The 20,000-nt window shown below is 35.9% G+C and overlaps 1 protein-coding gene and 1 long non-coding RNA gene across 2 annotated transcripts in view; one reads left to right on the top strand and one right to left on the bottom strand.

Moving 5' to 3' along the window:
* LOC124426425 overlaps positions 1-20,000 on the top strand; it is a 129,977-nt gene that overhangs the window by 35,592 nt on the left and 74,385 nt on the right. Inside the window, exon 3 of the long non-coding RNA XR_006942721.1 lies at positions 11,624-11,683. This is a non-coding gene — a long non-coding RNA (uncharacterized LOC124426425). The remainder of the gene's footprint in view (positions 1-11,623; positions 11,684-20,000) is intronic.
* LOC124426423 lies at positions 1,673-3,099 on the bottom strand. Its single transcript, XM_046968085.1, has one exon. It carries the CDS (start codon positions 2,677-2,679, stop codon positions 2,182-2,184), a length of 498 nt encoding a protein of 165 aa, XP_046824041.1. The 5' UTR covers positions 2,680-3,099; the 3' UTR covers positions 1,673-2,181.

Below are 20,000 nucleotides of genomic sequence, written 5' to 3'. Positions count from 1 at the left end.
TCTTTAACGATTTCCCATTCCGATAAATTTCCGATGTTAAAGAGGCACGATCGGGAAATGTTTTTATTCCTTTCGAAATAATCCCGAATTTGTCGTCTCTGTTATTTCGATTAAAAATTCTCTTTTTTTTCTCTCTCCCTCCTCCCCCCCCCCCCCTCTCTCTCTCTCTCTTTGTCGTTTTATTTCTCTCGTCCACGCGACACTGACTGGTACCATACTTTAATCGATCTACTTAAGAGAGGTATGTACGATCCAGTGAAATGAAAAAAAAGAGACATTTCGATGTAATTATGGACTGATAATTTCTCCCTTTCTCTCTTTCTCTTTCTTTCTTTTTTTTTTTTTTTCTGTCTTTCTTTCTTTTTCCCTTCTCCTTTGACGTGAAAAATAAGAAAATATTTCGTCACTTTAGAAAGTGTCAAAGATGTATCTTTTAGCTCTTCGTCTTCGTAACGCGAGTCAGGCCGAATGTTTCTAATACAGGGTTGTACGAAGGATTGCCTACCCTTCAGGCTCGACACGTCAACCCTCGACTTCAAAATGTATCTATTTTATTTCGCTCGTTCTAACATTTCTAACAAAAATTTTTCTTTTCTTTTTTTTCTCTCATTTTTTGTTGTTTTCTTTTTATTTTTTCTTCCTTTTTTTTTTTATTTATTTATTTATTTATCTATTTATTTATTTACTAGCACGTGCATCGCGATTCGTCGATGAATTTATTTTTTATACGATTCTCTTTTTTCTCCCTTCTATTTTTTATACTTCCCGCTTGTGTTACAATGATTCTTAATCGTTTGATAGAGCCATACGCGCATATAAGAGCGTCAATCCCATGGATTTCCTGTTATACTAACCGTTAAATAAATACGATATTGAATTAACCCTATCGAGATTATCCCCCTACTTGAAATATTCACCCTTACTGTTATTCTATTATCATTGGATGTATACGGTCATCGGGCACCTTAGTGTCCTTTGTTATCTTTCTTTCTTTCTTTCTTTTTTTTTTTTTTTTTTTCGTCACTAGAGGGTCGTCCAACCAAATTCTCCCCTCTGATTCAAACTGTGCTACGGAAAATCATGTGAATTCATGCACTCGTTCGTCCTACCTTTGAACATGTGTACGAACCATATGCGACGTCCACGTGTTCACAATTTTCGTCTATTCGTAATCAACGTATATACATATGTTGATATAAAATATGTTGCAATATAAGTTTATCGTAGGTATTTTAAAGATTAATTTTTTTCTATCATTTTGTTTAACCAAATCTTTCGAAAGAAATTTTCGATCTTCTCTCTTTTTTTTTTTTTTTTTATGCACACGAAAGATCATAAATGCATGCATTTTGAAAATAAGAATCTCTCAGAAGAGTCTCTGAACTCGTTGTCTCTTCTTCGAGTTTTTCTCTTTTTCTCTTTTTTTCTTTTGTTTTTTTTTATTACCGAATTTATATGCGGTTATTTACTTAAGTATTATACATTAAAAAATAAACGTAAAGTTAATCAAGGTCAAGGTAAGGGATGGCTCTTTCAATCGACACAACAATAGAATTTGTTTATAATGTTTTATTAAAAATACTTGGAAGACATTAGGAAATTTCCGCCGATCCATGGCGGTATATTTTAAAGCCAATATCACAATATGGATATGCTAGATTATAAATATATCTAATATATTCTGAATAGGTACAGAGATTATCACAATTGCGATCGATATCATCGCGAGATAAAAAAGAAAAAAAAAAAATAAAAAAAGAAAAAATAAAGGAGAAAAAAAATAATATACAATATGTATATAGAACACTACTAGAATCTCTTCAATCGTCCAACCCTCTTAATCTCGAGTCAGACTTATCGTATTAACGTATCTCTAAGAATACACAATGGAAAAGTCTTGCCGTATGTCTTCATATAAATTAAAATCTATTTCTCTATCTATTTAAACTATGGATCACAGTTTCGATGTATCTTATCTTAAAGTTTCTTATGTATAGGCCGAGGCGCGATCTCGATTTATTTCTATTGCGTTGCTCTCTCAACAACAATATCTTTGACTTTAATTAAAGTTATAGAGTCCAAGTGAGATGGACCATCAGGATGATGATAATGATGATGATGATGATGATAATGATGATGGAGATCGAAGGAATGCATTATGACATGCGGACAGGCTTCCTTTCACGCGACTTGCATCTCCGGTGTTTGGTATTGCGAGAAAGCTCGTTCCTTGTAGCAGAGATCACTGTCCGCGAGGCTGAGGGTCGTCCAATAAAAGTCACCAGCGTGGGTGTGAGCAAAGTGTACAGGGACGTAACACTGACCAGGAACAACCGGCACGACTGTCATTTGACCGTCAAGACAAACGGTGATGGCTGCACCCTCCTCAGCATCTTGGAGTTCGGCCAATAATCTTCTTTCCAATGCCTCGTTCGCGTTGTTCTGATTGTCGACCTCCTCGGTGAAGATCTCTGATTGCGGCATGGCTTTTTGGCCCTTACCGTATTTGCCCTTGCCCGTTTTCTTTTTGAGCAAACGTAACAGAGGCTTCAACATTCTCCTCATGCTTTTGGTCCCGTTGCTGCTGGCCTTGTTGTTGCCCGACATCTTAAGATTGTATAAGTTATCGTTCAACTCGTTCTCGTATTCGAACACGTGGCTCATAGTGGTGGCAGCCATCTTTTTCTCTTCTTGTTTTCTCTCTTGTCGTTCCTTTTCACTCGTCGGTCTTCTTGTTCTTCTTCTTCTTTTTCTTCTTCTTCCACCACGGAACCCGCGCACTGAACCGGTTTTCCGTGCAAACTCTCTGGTCGGAACGCGAGAAGAAGACGACTACGACCGACTTATACGATTAAAGTCGATACAAATGTATATGTCTATATATGTGCATATATATATACATATGTACGTATACACATATATATATATATATATAGATATATTTGTATGCAATATGTATATGAGTGCCTCTCGAAAACGTGAACGGCGTGATCGATATGATAATATATCTATCTCGCTTATACGCTGCTTTTTATACGTTTTTCAGATGCTTTTCAGCGAAGCGCTAGTGAGCGAATGATGCCTTAGACGAGCAACCCCGGCCCTTATATAAGCCGTCCCGGCAGGACGGGGTGTTAGAGTGGGGGTAGGGCAGGTGCATTCTGGCTGTGGGAACTCGGAGAATTCGGAGCTTCCCACGTCGGGGTCCACGCCGACCATCTGCCGGTCTCTCTTCTCTTCTCTTCTCTTTTCGACCCTCTCTCTCTCTCTCTCTCACACACACACTCTCTCTCTCTCTCTCTCTCTCTCTCTCTCTCTCTCTCTCTTTCTCTCTCTTTTGCTCTCTTTGCTCCGATCAACATTTGAGTCGGTATAACGAGAAGAGCACCCCGGCAAACTCTCTAGTAGATTCTAGTATACCCACCCCCACCAAAGAGAAGAAGAATGAGAGAGAGAAAGAGAGAGCATCTTTCTTCGACTATCCTTCACCTTAGTCACCCTTCGATCTTTCCTTTCCGCGTTGGAAAAGACTCGTCTCGGATTTCAACCTTCTCGAAAGCAGCCCTCTCTATTTTCTAAGCTTCTCTCTAGCTACGTCTTAGAGGAAAGCATCAAAGGCATCAAGGGTGGATCTTTTCTTTCTCCTACAACTAGCGAACAGGATCGAACCTGTTGCGACGAGTTCGTGCCTGTCTTGACACGTAAGCATTGACACGTTCCTGTAGATACATACATATCCGATTTCTCCGATTTTATCTACATTGCACTACATTTATCTTTATTTTTATCCATCTATTTATTTATTTATTTACTTATTTATTTATTTAATCTTCCCCTTAGTTTATATCTTTTTTGCGGTTTTTTTCCTTCTTCCTTTTTTCAATTTTCTCTTTCTTCTTTCTTTTTTCTTTGTTTTTTGTTTTTTTTCTTTTTTTTTTTTTTTTTTTTTTTTTTTTTTTTTTTTATTATCTCTCTACTTTCTCGATCACACACGCGACAGGAAATTCCACGCAAATCCGACCGAGTACAAGCTCGCGATTTAACTGGGTCGATCGTCTCGGTCTGATTATCCGATTACACGGCACGTATTACGCTCGATTATCATAACGAAATTTGACAAGTCTTATGTATATGTTTTTATATATATGTGTATATATATATATATATATGTATATGTATGTATGTATGTATATATACTCGGTATGATTTTATTCCGAGAGTTATTACTTTACTCACTTATTACTCCTCACCTTCGCGTGAACTCTTAATCGTCCAATTTATCTTTATTAATTTCTTCCATGGACTGGAAGTTAATTGCCAGAGGTCTATTGAAATCGATTAATGAAACCGGTACGATGTCAAAAATTATTTTATTATTATTGTTATTATTATTATAATAATGATATAATTATTATTATTATTATTATTATCATTACGTGTAAGTTGCATTAGTGTGTTGCAAGAGATAGAAGGAAAGGCATATCGCACCTGCTGAGAATCTGTAGATTTGGTTTTTTTTTTCTCATCCTTTTTGCTTTTCTTTTTTCTTCCTCTCCCCCCCCCCCCCCTCGCCCGCCCGCTCGATCGACCAATGGAGATGCAATTAACTTCTCACGAGTGCATCCTACGGTGATTAACGGGGGGTAATAATGTGGTCGCGCGAGCGCACGCTCAGGCTTCCACCATTACCCCCACAGCGAGTTCTCTTCAAGAAGAGTCGAGGGGAGAGTCGACGAGGTTTAGATGCATCGAGATAACTAAGGCGACCCTTACAGTCGTTAAGTATACCTTCTGCTTGTTTTCTCTCTCTCTCTCTCTCTCTCTCTCTCTCTCCCTCTTTCACTTTTACAGATGGAGAGGGAAAGAGAAAGAGAGAGAGAGAGAGAGATGTATCTCCACGTGGACTCACGCGGTTCTATCATACATACCCTATGGCCTCGTGACTAGCGTCTATTAGCCGCGAAACGACGAAAAAACTTGCCCTCCCTTCTTTTTTGTCCTTCTCCTTTTTTTCTTTTTTTCTTTTTTTCTTTTTTTTTTTTTTTTTTGTTCATCTACTCAACAACTTTTTCTACTCACAATCGGGGGATTTATTTCGATCGGTACAATGAAAAATCTTTGTTGTTGGATTCTCTTCTTCCATGACCTATCCTATTTTTTTTTTTTTTTTTTTTTTTTTGTTTTTTTGTTTTTTTTTCTGCACTCCCTTTTTTTTTTTTTTTTTTTTTTTTTTTTTAACAACCTGTTCTCAACGTATACAGGTGCTTACGATAATCCTCAATTATACGAGTAAAAAGCCATCATTCATTTACATTTATTTAAACAAGATGGTGGTACCTTATCATTACGTTAGATTTAAATATTTAAACTTTCCAATTGTCAATTCTTCCTCGTTTCTCGTGTTTGGATAACGTTTTAAAGGGAGTTTATTTTCCACTGAGAGAGAACTCGATAGAGATTTTGGGATATAAGAGTAGGGAGCGAAAGGGAAAGAGAGGAGGAGAGAGGGCTCACAGTAGGGGATGTAAACTTTACGGACCACGAAGTTTATCCCCTCTTTTCTTCTTCCCCTTGAAAAAGTTCCCGCTTGCAGGTATAGTCCGAAGTATTTGTTTTCACTTGCACCTCCAAATTACGGTACGTAAGCAGGTGAAACCCGACCTTGCAACCTGCACAAGCAAGTTAATCTTTCTATCGTTTAGAACAACACGACTAAGTGTTCTAATAAATCTAATTGGAATTATTTCTGAATATTATTAGGAAGTTTTTCTCTTTTTATTTTTCAAATTATCTCGTATAAGGATCATATTTGCATAGATACTTTATAAGTATTTTTGTAAACGACACCGAAATAGAAAGAACTCATGTCTCATACTACGATGAAAATTTTTGTAAATTTATTCTTCTTATAACCATCTCCGTTAAATAATATTCTATATTTTGAAATAATCGATTTATTGCAATTTTTTTTTGCCTACAGATATATATGTCAGAAATGAAATAAGACGCATTAATTTTTAATCGATCACTTCGACGATCTGAATCTTTCTTCATCTAAAAAAAAAAAAGAAAAAAAAGAAAAAAAAAGTATTATAAAAAATGATGAATTAATTAATTTATTACAACTTCTTTTTCTATGCTACGAATTTAAATGTTAGATATCTCTCGTCGATTAATTCGACGATCTGAATCTTTTCTTATATAATATATATATATATATATATATAAAGTATTATTTTCAGGAGGACGTTTAGAAAACATTTTCGATTATATCGTAATCCATTTCTTTTTTTTGTTTTCTTTTTTTTTGCCTAGCATATCACCGGTTTTAAAATTATATCGGCAATAGAGATCTCGTTTGGAGAAAAATAGGAAAAACGTAGGTGGCGTTGGGTTGTTTAAGGACAAGAAGGATTCGATCGATTAGTCGAACAGGTTTTTCGCCTACGTGCTATTCGCTGTGCGCAAGAGTGCATACGGCAATGAACATACCGATGCTTCCCGTAAATAAGCAAGGTCGTAATCTAAACGTTTTTCCTCATATCGTGGTGGGGATAGGAGAAAGATAGAAATAAAAGGAGAGGAAGAGAGACAGAGAGATAGATAGTACTAAATGAAAATCTCAAGAAACCAGTCGTTTCTCTCTCTCTCTCTCTCTCTCTCTCTCTCTCTCTCTCTCTCTCTTTCTCGCTTCTTGCTCTTTTCGAGGAACCGGCTGGAGCAACGAGACTGACGAGGTGTAACGACCTGTTTGATATATTGATATATGTATATATATATATTTATATATATACTGTTTTATTTATCATTTTGTAAAGCCGACGATATTAATATCGTTTCGACACATAAAATTTATTTATTTATTTATTTTTTTTTTTTTTTTATTTCCGAAAACAAAAATAAAAGCAAAAAGAGAAAAGAATGGAAGGAACGATCCTTTCACTATGTATATATATATATATATATATATATATATATATATATATATGTATATGTATACTCGAATCAACGACCTGTTACATGGCGATGTTTCTTTTTTTTTGTTGTTGTTGTTTTTTTTTTTATGTTTTTTTTTCTGTGTCTTTTTTTTTTTTCTCTACAAAGTCAATCGTTATTTAAAATATCCTTTCGACGAATAAAATTATTTGTTATAAGTAAGTTAAGTTTTTATCCGTCGTTATCCTTTTTTATTTGTAAAAAGAAGAAAATATTAAGCAAATCAAAAAGATAATCTTTTTATAATATTCAGACCTTTTAATTATATCTTCGAGTTGATTCCGTCTCAATTAGATGATCCGCGTCCTACCACTTTCGTAGTTAAGAAATCAAATTCTTTTGGTCCTATCAAACGGGGGGGGTGGCGGGGTAGGGAGAGAGGAAGGGAGGGGGACGACGACGACTTTTATCCTTCCTCTTCCCTTGCCCCGAAAGGATTTTATAACCGGTTCTCTCAACGCGTCCGTCGAATTCTAATTAATTCGAGAGATCGGTTCGATCGTGTTTTAGGAACCGGTCGACGATCGGTCATGACGATATATCGAAGCGAAACTTACCTCCCTAAAACTTATCTCGCATATTTACAAGCCAAAAATCGTTATCCCTTTTTTTTTACCAGGACAACGATTTCACTGAGAGTTGCTTTTGCTATTTATCTTTCTTTTTTTTTTCTTCTTTTTAATTTTTGTTTTTCTTTTTTTTCTTTTTTCTTTTTTTGTTTCGATTTGAATTAAAAGTAAAAGAAGAAAAATATCATCGATCGTGCGGTTCGTGATATATAAGAGGCATTGTGAATTTTTTTTTTTTTTTTTTTGTTAATCCAATTTTCGTAAAGCTTTTTTTATTTATTTATTTATTTTTTATATATTTTTTTTTTTTTTTGATTCAATCGTAAAATTTGAACGTCGAAAAGATGAAATATTAACTAGTATAAAAATAAGAATGAAAATAGAAAAAAGGAAAAAAAGAAAAGAAAATCATCATCACAGTCTCTCTTAATTTACAGGATTTTTATTTCGAACGATTGATATTTCATAAGAGCCTTGATATGTACACAAAGCAACTGTTGTTGTTATTGTTGTTTTCCCCTTAATACATGGATTGCTTTTTGTAAATACATTTTATTCGTATCGTCGTTCTCAAAAGATTTAGAAGAGAAGCTCGCGAGTACAATGAACCCACGAATTTGCGAGAGACACGTTCGAATATGATAGGTGTGCTACTTATAAAGAGAGGACCAAAAAAAAAAAAAAAAAAAAAAAAAAAAAAAAGAAATAGAAAAAAAGACATAAAAGGAAAAAAGAAAGGAACAAATAAATAAAAAAATAAACGAGAAGGATAAAAAAGAAAGAAAAAAAAAAAAAGAAAAGAAACAAGAAAAATAAAATGAAAGAAGATAAGAAAAAAAGTAAGAGCCAATGGCGTTTGAAAGGAGATAGATAGATGAATAGGAAAGAAGCTTCGAAGAAGTGAGATAAAAAAAAAGAAGAGGATAGAAAAAAAGATGAGAAAGAACAAAGAGAAGAAAGAAGACGAAGACGAAGAAGAAGAAGAAGAAAGATGAAAGATGAAAGATGAAAGAAGAAAGAAGAAAAGTATATCCTGATGTTCGGACGTATCGTTCGACGGCGTTTAACCGAGGATATTAGATTATGCAAATGAGTTAGATGGTAAAACGTCGTTCTGGCGTAACATATCAAGATAAGAAGACGGTTGTTTCACGCGGCAACGATTTCGAACGTTCCCTCGTGTCGGCCTCGGTAGATTAGAAACGACGTTCTCGACTTGACTTGATCTCGATTAAAACGCCACTATCTCTTTCTCTTTTAGAGCCAAGTTGCTCTTGCCAATCTTATCTTTGCCGTTTTGCTATATCGATTTTATCGAAATTATTTTGCATCGTACATCGTCCTGTGAGGCGGAGTCATCGAGTTCCTCCCTATCTCCCTCCCTCCTGCCTTTCTTTCCTTCCTTTATTCTTTTAAAAGAATATTTCAAAATCAATTCGATCCGATTAGATTCGTTCGTGCATATGCTTAATTCATTTTTATTCCCTTTATATCCGTATAAGGAAAGAAAGATGAATAATGTTCGTGATTACGAAAGAAGAAAATGATAAACGTCGAAAGTGTTTCTCAAAGATAATCGTTGTGTTATATTAATTTTTATAATCGATTTCAAAGAATCCGAGAGAGAGAGAGAGAGAGAGAGAGAGAGAGAGAGAGAGAGAGAACGATATAAAACAATGAGGTATAGATGAGATAAAGTATACATTGGTAATAATGTAGGAGCAAGAAAAAACATAAAGATACATTCTAGAGAGAGAGAGAGAGAGTAATGTGTCATGTCTAGTGAAAAGGGATCTCTACCCGGGGCAGAAGGGTTCATTAACGGCCGATAAAAATCTCAAATCCATGAGAGCGAACGCCCGCAGCGTATTCGATTAAAATTTACTTTAGCAGCTCATTAAATCCGGCATTAATCTCAACTATGGTATACGTATAAAATGCTTGTATTCCATTCTGCACGTATATCATAATCGTAATGGCGAGATATACAAGAGAAAGAGAAAGAGAGAGATAAATAGAGAGGGAGAGAGAGAGAGAGAGAGAGAGATAGATAGAGAATAATACATAATCTTTTCTTTCTTCTTTCTGGCGTCCTCGACTTTTCATTAGCATATAAATAATACACGAAGCAAGGATAGAAAGCAAGAGAGGAAAGAGAGAGTGAGAGAGAGAGAGAGAGAGAGAGAAGACAGGAGCGCGTTTTTCGTAGCTCGCGGTTAAAGGGGCAGGAAAGAAAAGAAGACTCGCCTAAAACAGTAGTAGTGACCCCCGGGGCTCTGCGCAGGTACAAACAAGAAGTCCCTTCTGACGTCAGCGGCAGGTGCAAGCGATCTTTCGTCCTTCTCTCTTTATCTCTCTTTCTTACGTACATATATACACGCATCGTTCCTTTTTCTCTTCCGCCTCGTCCCTCATTCCCTACTTCTCCTCCTCCTCCTCCTCCTCCTCCTCCGTATCCCTTTCTTTTTTCTTTTCCTCTCCTCCGCCTCTTCTTCTTCTTCTTCTTCTTCTTCTCGTCGTCGTTCCACTCTCGCGAGACACGTAATCGCCGCGATTTCAAGATCGACTTGATCGAGATACGTACAACGCTTATCCCTTCTCTCCTCTCCTCTCATCTCCTCTCCACTCCTCAACTCTTTTCTTCTCTTCTCTTCTCTTTGTTATTTTTCTTCTTCTTCTTCTTTTTTTTTTTTTTTCTTATTTTGTTTTCTTTTCTTTTTCCCTTGCGATCCCTTCTTTACACCGCGTGAATCACGTTCCCGTGTTCTTCGGTTACTTTTAAGTATACGTGCGATATCACGTGCGATATCGGTACTCGTTTTATCAATGCCTTAGGGTGAACACCGCAGAGTCCTCCTTCTATCGTGTTAATCGCATCAGCCTTCTTCTCGATCGAATTTTCTATGAGGTACCACTTTCGAAAAAAATGTCCATATCGTCCGATCATTTTTCTTCTTTTTTTTTTCCTTTTATATATGTAGATATATGTGTATGTGTGTGTGTGTGTGTGTGTGTAGCATAATCGAGATATCGCGTTTCAAGTATACATTCGTATGTTCCTTCGAGAATTCAATGCTCCAACGAGTGATTGGTGAAAGTAATATATATATATATATATATATATATATATATATATATATATATATATAAGAAAAAAAGAAACAAACAACGAGCAAACTAAAAAACAAAGAAAAAGAAGACGAAGGACAAGGGTGAAAAAGAAAGCAAGAAGATACATAGACTATGGACTACCGTATTAGTTTTCTTTTTTTATTATTTCTCGCTTGGACGGTGCTGGTAATCGTTTTCGGCAGGTAGACGAGCAGATAGAGATCTTCATAATTGGAATTTTATCTCTTCTTTTCTCTCTCTCTCTCTCTCTCTCTCTCTCTCTCTCATCTTTTTTTTCTTTTTTAATATCCATTCGAAGTCGGGCGGAGAAGGGGGATAAGCTACATCTCTCGTCGCGATATATCCCACAACGGGATGAATTTATAGTAGGACTATTACCATCTCTCTCTCTCTCTCTCTCTCTCTTATTTTTGGTATTAAAGATTTTTCTCTTTTTTTTTCTTTCATTTTTTTTTTTTTTATAAGAGTATCCAGTCGTTCTACCCCTCTCTCTTTCTCTCTCTCTCTCTCTCTCTCTCTCTCTCTCTCTCTCTCTCTGTCTCTCGTCGATACCGAATTTCGGTTATTAGGGCGGTACCATGCGTAATCGGGCAGAATTATTTCTCCTCCTCGAAAGGGTGAACGAAGAACGAACTGAAGTTTTAAAAGAGAAACGATCTCTCGATCATTCCTTCTCTTCTGTTTTTTCTTTTTATTGTTTTTTGTTTGTTTGTTTTTTTTTTCTTTTTTCTTTTAAGTCCCACCATGAATTGCGTGAAAAGAACGATTAGAAGTAAAAAAAAAAAGAAAACAAAAAAAAACAAAAAAAAAATTGGGATTAATATTTGATGACTATGATAATGGCATAGATAATAATGATTCAATAATGATCATTGAATATGATATTTATGATCTTATTAATTTCTATCTTTGTTTATATTTTTCAGATAAGGAGTCATCGAAAATTTGATGATAGCAACGAACACGATCGGGTGAAAAGTGTTTAGGTGAGTTTTAGAAGAGAATTCGTTGAAGTTTTCGATCTGTTTTTTGTCCTCTCTCTCTCTCTCTCTCTCTCTCTCTCTTTCTCGTTTAGTCCTACACCCTTCTTCGTGGTGGTGTCCATCGCTGATAAATCCTTTATACACGCTTTTACCGTCGCTTGTCCATCGTCAGAAAGTACGTGGAATCCTTTGTCCATTCGAGTCGGTCCCGTAGAAATTTTTCGATGGTACAATAAAAAGGGCCGCCTATAGATCCTCATCCCTTATGGACCCTTTCTATCCTTTCAAACGTCCGAGCCGAGCGATGCGTACGAAACGGCAAAACGAAAGAAAGAGAGAGAGAGAGAGAGAGAGAGAGAGAAAGAGAGAGAGAAAGGAACGACGAGATGATTGTGACGAAGGAGGGCGAGAGAGAGAGAGAGAGAAAAGAAACCAAAAAAAGAAAAAAGAAAGGGGGATGCAATATTATTCAAAATCACGAAAATCTCCGATGGAATTTCCTTATTTTCTTCGGGCATTCAGGAACGTAGATGCATATCTTATACGGTTCAATGGGGTAGCACCGTACGGGGTAAGAACACCCTATTTTTGACGGGATATTCAGGTAGAAAAGGGTCAAACGGAGCTTGTTCCATACAAAAGGTAGTGGGTGAATTTCTTCTGATGGATGTGTCAAGCTGTGCACGTGTGTCCGTCCGTTCGTTCTTTACGATGTATGTATGAGCCCGTTGAACGTAATCGCCGAGAGAAAAAAAAAATATATATATATATATATATAAAAGGTGGGTTGGATTGAGTGAAGAGAAGTGAGCGGGAGGGAACGGTCGGCAGGAGTGCGAGGGAGGTAGAGTAGGAAGGAAGGGTGGTAGCGGCTGGTTAGGGAATAAGACAAATTTTCGATCGGAGTAGAGCGAATCGAGAAGGATCAAAGAAACATCAAGGGTTGTGTTCCTTCTCTTCTTTTCGAAAGGGACCTGCCGAATGATCTCGACGAGTATTAAGTTCTTCCAGAAAATAATATTTTTCGCAGCTGCTCTTCCACATACATATTTCTTTTTTTTTTTTCTTCTTCTGGAAAACCAGCTGCTTCGTTCTCTCTCTCTCTCTCTCTCTCTCTCTCCTCCTTTTTTTCCTCTCTCCATCGATTTTGATTTTTTTATATCGTATGAGTCTCGCAACGAGTAATACTTTAAGTAACGGGCTCGGTTACTCTAACACTTGTCGTGTTGTCGGATAACGTTTCCGAAACGATCGACTCTAGGATTTCTAGTATTGTTCATTGGCTCAACCCTTTCACAGGTGAATCCCTTCAACGATAAAGGGAAATCCTTTTCCTTGTCCTATTGTGATCATGCTTCCGTTAACCCTTTCGCATGGATAGGACACGGATACGGATAAAAGGGTTGGGATTCTGGGTCAGGAGAACGAACATTTGCCTTTGAATCGGGATGATCAAGTTTCGGACGAAACTGTTTTTCAAATTCCTTTCCTTTTTTTTTCTTCTTCTTCTTTTTCTTCTCTTCTCTTCTTATTCTCGATCGCGTCTTTTAAACGTTCCTTAATAAATTTATATATATATATATATATATTTTGTTGTTTTTTTTTTTTTTGCTTTTTTAAATCTTTCCGGAGAAATAATATTTATTGATTTTACTTATTTCTTTTTTGCCCTGTACTTTTTTTTTTTTAAGAAAAAACGAACTTTGAAAGTCAATTTTCGCGAGTCGATTTCACGTTGGTCCCGAAGTAAAAAAAAAAAAGAATAAAAAAACACAAAAAAAAATAAAGAAAAAGAAGCGGGAAGAGAAGAAAAGAAAAAGAAAAAAAGAAAATGGTAGGAGAAGCGATACAGCTCGCGTGCAAGTTCGAACACGTTTCTCGAATTTCCTTTTTACGTGAAAAATAGGGTGGAGGAGAAAGAGGAGAATTCCTCGTTGCCTTTGATAGGAGGATTACGCAAACATACGGGCACGCACGAAGCAAAAGTGTCTTCCTTTTTTTCTTTTTTTTTCTTTTTTTTCTTTTTTCTTTCGATGCTTTTCCTCGCGACCTGTTCGTGCTCGTTCGTACAGGTTCGAACCTGCAAAACGAGGCCATTCAATTCGTCTCTTCGTATAACTACCTACATATATATATATATATATGTATATATGTACTTATGTGTAAAAGCAAGAACGTAAAAACGTGGGGGTGTCTTCTTGCGAGCGCGTTGAATCCGCAAACTTTTTGGGATCGCATTTGTCGACTCGTCCTAAAGTTTCTCCCGTTTTTCTTACCTCTCTTTCACTCCGTAAGAAAACGAAACGAATCCCATCGTATTCTTGGCCGGATGCAAAGATCTCGGAACCTTTCGGTAACTTTGTCTGGTACAATATATTTCAAAGGTAAATTTAACGTGGGTGGATGCACTCATTGGGATCTCTTTCGTGAAAGAAAGATTTAGAAAGAGATCATTCTCTTTCTATCCTTTTTTCATTTAGCATCTCTTTCTCTCTCTCTCTCTCTCTCTCTCTCTCTCTCTCTCTCCCTCTCTCGATCTGACGATCTCTCGATCTTTTTCGACTAACTCGCTCGACTCATGCGGCGTCACGTATTTCGTTTCAATAGCAAATTTCATCATTTTCAATGCCTCGTAAAACGGGGGAGGAAGAAAAAGAAAAAGAAAACTAGGGTGAATCCTTTTTGGTGTATATATAGGTAGATTTGCTTTTTGGTATACCCTCGACGCCTTCTAACATTCTCCAAACGTTAGATCATCTTTAAAGATATAAATTCGTTTCTTTTTATTGTTTTATTTATTTATTTATTAATTTTTTATTTTTTTTACTTTTTATCCTCTCCAAGCTAATTTTTATTTTACAGATATAATTATTGTAATAAATTTAGATTTAATAAATAATAATCCGATAATTGTACATACGTATCAAGAAATGATAGTTCGTCGTTAGGAAGCGTAATAATAAGATCCAATGATAAATTAATTTTATTTTATGCAAAAATTTGATTGAGAAATAGATGTAAAAATAAAAAAAAGGAAAAAGAAGGGAAAAAAAAAGTACCGCGTGAAATCGTAGTCGCATGTCGTAATAATATCATCAAAATGGATCGTTTACAAATAAAATATATTTTTAAATTCGTCGATAATATTATAAAAAGTTATCATGTCTATTTAATCGCGGTGAAAATTTCAAATGTCCATTTATTCCCTCCTCTGTCGATATGTCGTATTAATTAACGAAAAATAGAGGGAATCAATGAATGATGATTCAGAGAGAATTTCGTGGAATTGTTTCGTTCGACGATAACATTACCGTCGAAAAAGAATATAAACATGTGGTGTGGATATAGAAAGAGAGAGATAAATAGAGAGAGAGAGAGAGGTACGAAGGACGTTTCTCAAAGGTTAACAAACATATACATATATATATATATATATATGTATACAATAAAGAGAATCTCGAGGACAAGGCTTGTGTGTATCTCAATATCAAATAGTACTTGTTATACCGTTCTCGAGTGCGGACGTAAACTTCGATCTAGAATCTCTTTCGACGTATGTACGTTAGGAATGAGGAACATGTGATCACAGATTTTTCGTAAAACCAGGATAAAATAGAGAATAATAGTAGTAGTAGTAGTAGTAGTAGTAGTAGTAGTAGTAGTCGAAGAAGAAGAGGACGAAGAAGAGAGGAGAAGAAGGAGAAGAAAAAAAGAAGAGGACAAGGGGATAAAGAAGGAAGGGGCAAAGGAGAGGGAGTAAAAATCTTTGCCATACGTATTTTATTTCTCTCTCTCTCTCTCGTTTAGAAGGTACCATTATGTTCCTAAATAAACAGTTGTGCTGCAGCTATGTAAACACGTCGTGAACTACGTAGAAAAATCTTTTTCTCCCCCGAGTTCTCGTTTCTGCACGATCGATACGATACGGAGATTCGGTTGAAATTTTTAAGAGTTGAGAGGGGGAGAAAGAAGTAGAGGAAGTAAAAGTAAAAGTGGATTTCGAAAGGTCAAAGGGGAAGGGGAAGGGTGGAAAGAAGAAGAAGAACGGGGGGAAATGAGGGAAAGAAAGAAACTAGCATATATATCGTTCTCTTATTGATGCTCGGAGAAGCGTGAATCTGCCTTTCGAAGCACGGATCCATTCTTAAAGGATTATCGTTATAAATTATACGTTCTCCCCTTCCCCATATCCTTTTTTTTTTTCTTCTTATTATTCTTCTTCTTCTTTCCTTCGACTGTTCTTCCTTTTTCTCTATCTCTTTCTATCGTTCGCTCGGTCGCTCTTATTCGTGGGATGACCGGTGGCGGCGTCATTGACGGTGACCCAAGAGATTTCTATCGTTGGATTAACGTAGACCGTGTCATCGTGGTATCCTGTCTATTTGATTTCCTTCCTTCCTTCCGTTCGTCCCTTTTCTTTTTTTGTTTTGTCTTTTTTCTTTTTTCTTTCTTTCTTTCTTTCTTTTTTTTTTTTTTTTTTTTCTTATTGCCAAAAGAATGGAGCGCTTTTCTTTTCTTTCACATTATTTCTCTCGTCTCTTCTTCGTTCCAACGAAATTCACTGTTCACCAAGAGATTCGTTCTTTCTTATTCGTTTTTTATTTTTTATCTTTTTATTTATTTATTTATTTATTTCTTTTTTTTCTCTACAACTTCCGCAATGAAGGATTGACGACGCGCAGGATACGAAAGATTTTTATGAACGTATGAATGAAAGATATATTGTCTTGGATTCTTTAGCTCGAATTGATATATAATCAAATGTTATATATTCGAAAATATTATCGTATAAGATTATCGTATAAGTATCTACATTATAAACTTAGTTATAAGTATATATGATATACAATAAAAGATTAATTATAAGTGTTTAAAGAATGAACCATTTCAAGAATTTTTGTAGAACATTTTTATATAGCATTAATATATTATCTTCCCTTTCGATTATCGTCGTTCGTGTTATTATCGCATGAATTACGAGATACACTAATAAGAGATTAATTCATAACTCATGAGCGTTGGAAAGGAACGTTGATAAAAGAGAGAAGAGAAAAATTGACTGATGCATTTTATCTATTAAACTTAGTGCATATTAATTTAGAACGATCGATGAAATAAATTAAAATTATATACGTATATCTAATTACCCTTTGTTTCGATTTATTTGTATCGATCGTTAGATCAAATATCAATTGGTTCTATTTTATTCTGACAATAATAAGATCGTAGAAATGAGGAGGCATTTCATAAAGTGTCGGGCCTACAAAACGCCTGTGATTCTACAATGATCATTCTACTTCAATTCAATTTTATTTCTTTCGATACGATAAAATTAACGTCGTTATACATTCGAATTGTTTGCGAATGGTATATACGCCCTGACCGCGCCTAAGATTCATTCATTCTTATTGACAATATTGGATAGTAAGAATTACTTTGGTCAAGGAAGAAAAGAAGCCGCGTGAAAAAAAGATGAAGAAGAAGAAGAGGAGGAGGTGCTGGAGGAGGAGGAGGAGGAGGGGGAGGAGGAGGATCGACGTAGATTTACGCGAAGTTTTAAGAGTGGTAACAATGACTTTTCGCAAAAGAAGAATCATCTGCCGACGACGTTTGAAAAGTAAAGACTCGATCTTGGTCCAACTTGGTTTTTACTTTACCGTTTCTACCTAGCTTCTTCTTCTTTTTTTCTTCTCTCTCTCTCCCTCCCTCTCTCTCTCTCTCTCTCTCTCTCTCTCTCTTTTTCTCTCACTCCCTCTCACTCGATGCAAAGACGAAGCAGTTTGATGGGTCTTTCCAGACTCTCGATCCTTTCTCCTGTTGGTGTCCAGGAAGGAAGGGTCCTGTGGGCGGAGCACTCGGCCGAGAAAGGATCTCTCTCGTTCTGCTTATTCGACCACGCTTCAGGATTTTTCTCTCGACGATCCTGACCAGCGCGTAGGGATAAGGAACGAGCTTTCAAAGGGGCTGAAATTGAACACGTGCAAGGGTGGTGAGTCAGAGTCTTTAGTTTCGAAGGAGAGACGAGGAAAAAGCGAGAACGAGAGCGAGATAAAGAACAAGAGAGAGAGAGAGAGAGAGAAAGAAAGAGAGAATACGACGTGATAGAACACAGAGAGGAGAGGACGAGGGTCCTCCAAGATTTCCGCGCCAGATAGCGATGCCCTTTCAGGGATGCACCTTCGTATTTCTCCTCTTACTCTTCTTCTTTTTCTTTTTTGTCTCTTTTTTCATCTTCTTCTTGTTCTTCTTCATTTTCTTCTTTTTCTTCAACTAAGTTTACTTACGAAACATTCCCTCGACGTGTGTGTTGTACTTACAGACGGCTTTTGCTTCGAGGTCAAACTTAAGAACCCTTCGAGATTGTACGATAGCGAACGAGTAGGAGAGAGATAGAGACAGTACATTTTTTTATTTGATTTTATTCGATTTTATTTATCCTACGATTTCGATCGGAAACATAAATATAATGTTAACATTAACAGTTATTGTTACTTTGCCGACACTTTTTGATTCGTAAAATAACGTCAAAACGATACTTCCATTCGTTGTAGATTTTTTTCTTCGTGGAATGAAAAAAAGAAAAGAAAAAAAAAAACAGAAAGACAATATCCGATTAGATTAAACGTGTTTAGTTTAGAAGACTTGAATCCGTACCTGAAGAAGAACGGCTCATCATTCATCTCGTCTACCTTCGAATTCAACTTTTAGAGATACTTCTTTGGTTTAACTTTGGACCTTAGAGAAAACCTTCTCGTTTTGTCTTCTCGTTGCTTTTTTTTTTTTTTTTTTTTTCGTTTTCTTTTTCTTTTCTTTTTTTCTCTAACATACCAGTTCCGTATATCTCTATGCTATTAAAGACAGAGAGGGTGATAGAGAGAGAGAGAGAGACTGACGCATCCATTAGAACACGTGCATCCATCGCCATAACAAGTGCCCCGTCGACGCTATAAACCTTTGAAGGGTACAAAACAATATATTGCGGTCCCGTCGTGAAAAGAATTTACTCTTTTTCTTTATTACTCTCTCTTTCTCTCTCTCTCTCTCTTTCACTTTCTCTTTTCTCTTTATCTCTCTCTCTCTCTCTCTCTCTCTCTCGTTTTATTTTCGTTATAGCATAATGACTCTTACGGAATTTCCAAAGAGCATCAGTATTCGGTGCCTCCATTTCCCTTTATCCTCTTCCATGGACAATTTAACCATTGCAATCATTATTCGTCAGAGACATCGTGGTCACCGTGCAAGATTAAAAGAAATAAGAAAAGCAGAGAAAAGAAAAAACAGAAAAGAAAAGAAAAAAAGGGAGAAAGAAAGAAAGGAAGAATGAAAGAAAGGGCAAAAGAAAAAGAAGAAGATGGACTCTTATGTATCATTACGTGCATCTTGCGGAGACTTTTAGTAGTAATAATAGTAGTAATACTTAATAGTAGTAGTAGAAGTAGTAGTAAAAAGTGATAAAACAAAGGAAAAAAGAAAAAAGAAAGAAAGAAAGGAAGAAGGAAGAAAAAAAAACCCATAGGAAGAAAATGAAGACGCTTTCGTATTATTATAAAACGATTTGGTGAATCCTGTGAAAACAAATTATCCTTCTTCTCGTGTCATCTTCTCCTTTTTTTTTTTTTTTTTTTCTTTCCTCTTTGTCTTTTTTCTTTTTTTTCTCCCCTTTTTCTCTTTTTATTTATTTATTTATTTCTATTCCTTTGTTTTCTTTCTTCCTTCAAATTCTTCCATCGTTTTAACAAGAAACGTCATTGATATTTAACGTTTGAATAATAAAATAAATCTTATCTTTGGGATTAAAATGGAAAATTTAAAATGAGACAGAGAGAGAGAGAGAGAGAGAGAGAGAGAGAGAGAGAGAAATTTAAATTTCATTTAAAATGAATATACGATCGTAAAGCATCCGAAAGTATAACAGAGAATCATTTCTCATTGGTATGAATGAATGAGCAAATTATATTCGTGAATAAGGAGACAGTAATAGCATCTCTCTCTCTTTCTCTCTCTGTCTCTCTCTTTCTCTCTTGATACGTTCCGCTACTGTAAACTATGTAATGACAGAGAAATTCGAGAGCTATTCGAATTCGATTCTAGTGTGTTCGCGGATATTAAACGATTATTTTTCGTTAACGGTGACAAGGATTGGCGATATTTTTTTTCTTTTTTTTTTTTTTTTTAAAGAATTTCGAAACAACTCTGATATAGATAGGTTATATAGATGAAAAGGGAGAGAAGAACGTACACGAATCGTGTTATTCCGTTTTACTCGTAAATTTTCATTTTTACGAGAAGAAGAAGAAGAAGAAGAAGAAGAAAAAAAACG

The sequence above is a fragment of the Vespa crabro genome, chromosome 9, assembly GCF_910589235.1.
Source record: "Vespa crabro chromosome 9, iyVesCrab1.2, whole genome shotgun sequence".
NCBI lineage: Eukaryota > Metazoa > Arthropoda > Insecta > Hymenoptera > Vespidae > Vespa > Vespa crabro.
This window is presented reverse-complemented; position numbering and strand designations above follow the sequence as displayed.

Excerpts from the sequence above, each read along its gene's own strand:
- LOC124426423 (XM_046968085.1), bottom strand. The coding sequence starts at position 2,679 with ATGGCTGCCACCACTATGAGCCACGTGTTCGAATACGAGAACGAGTTG.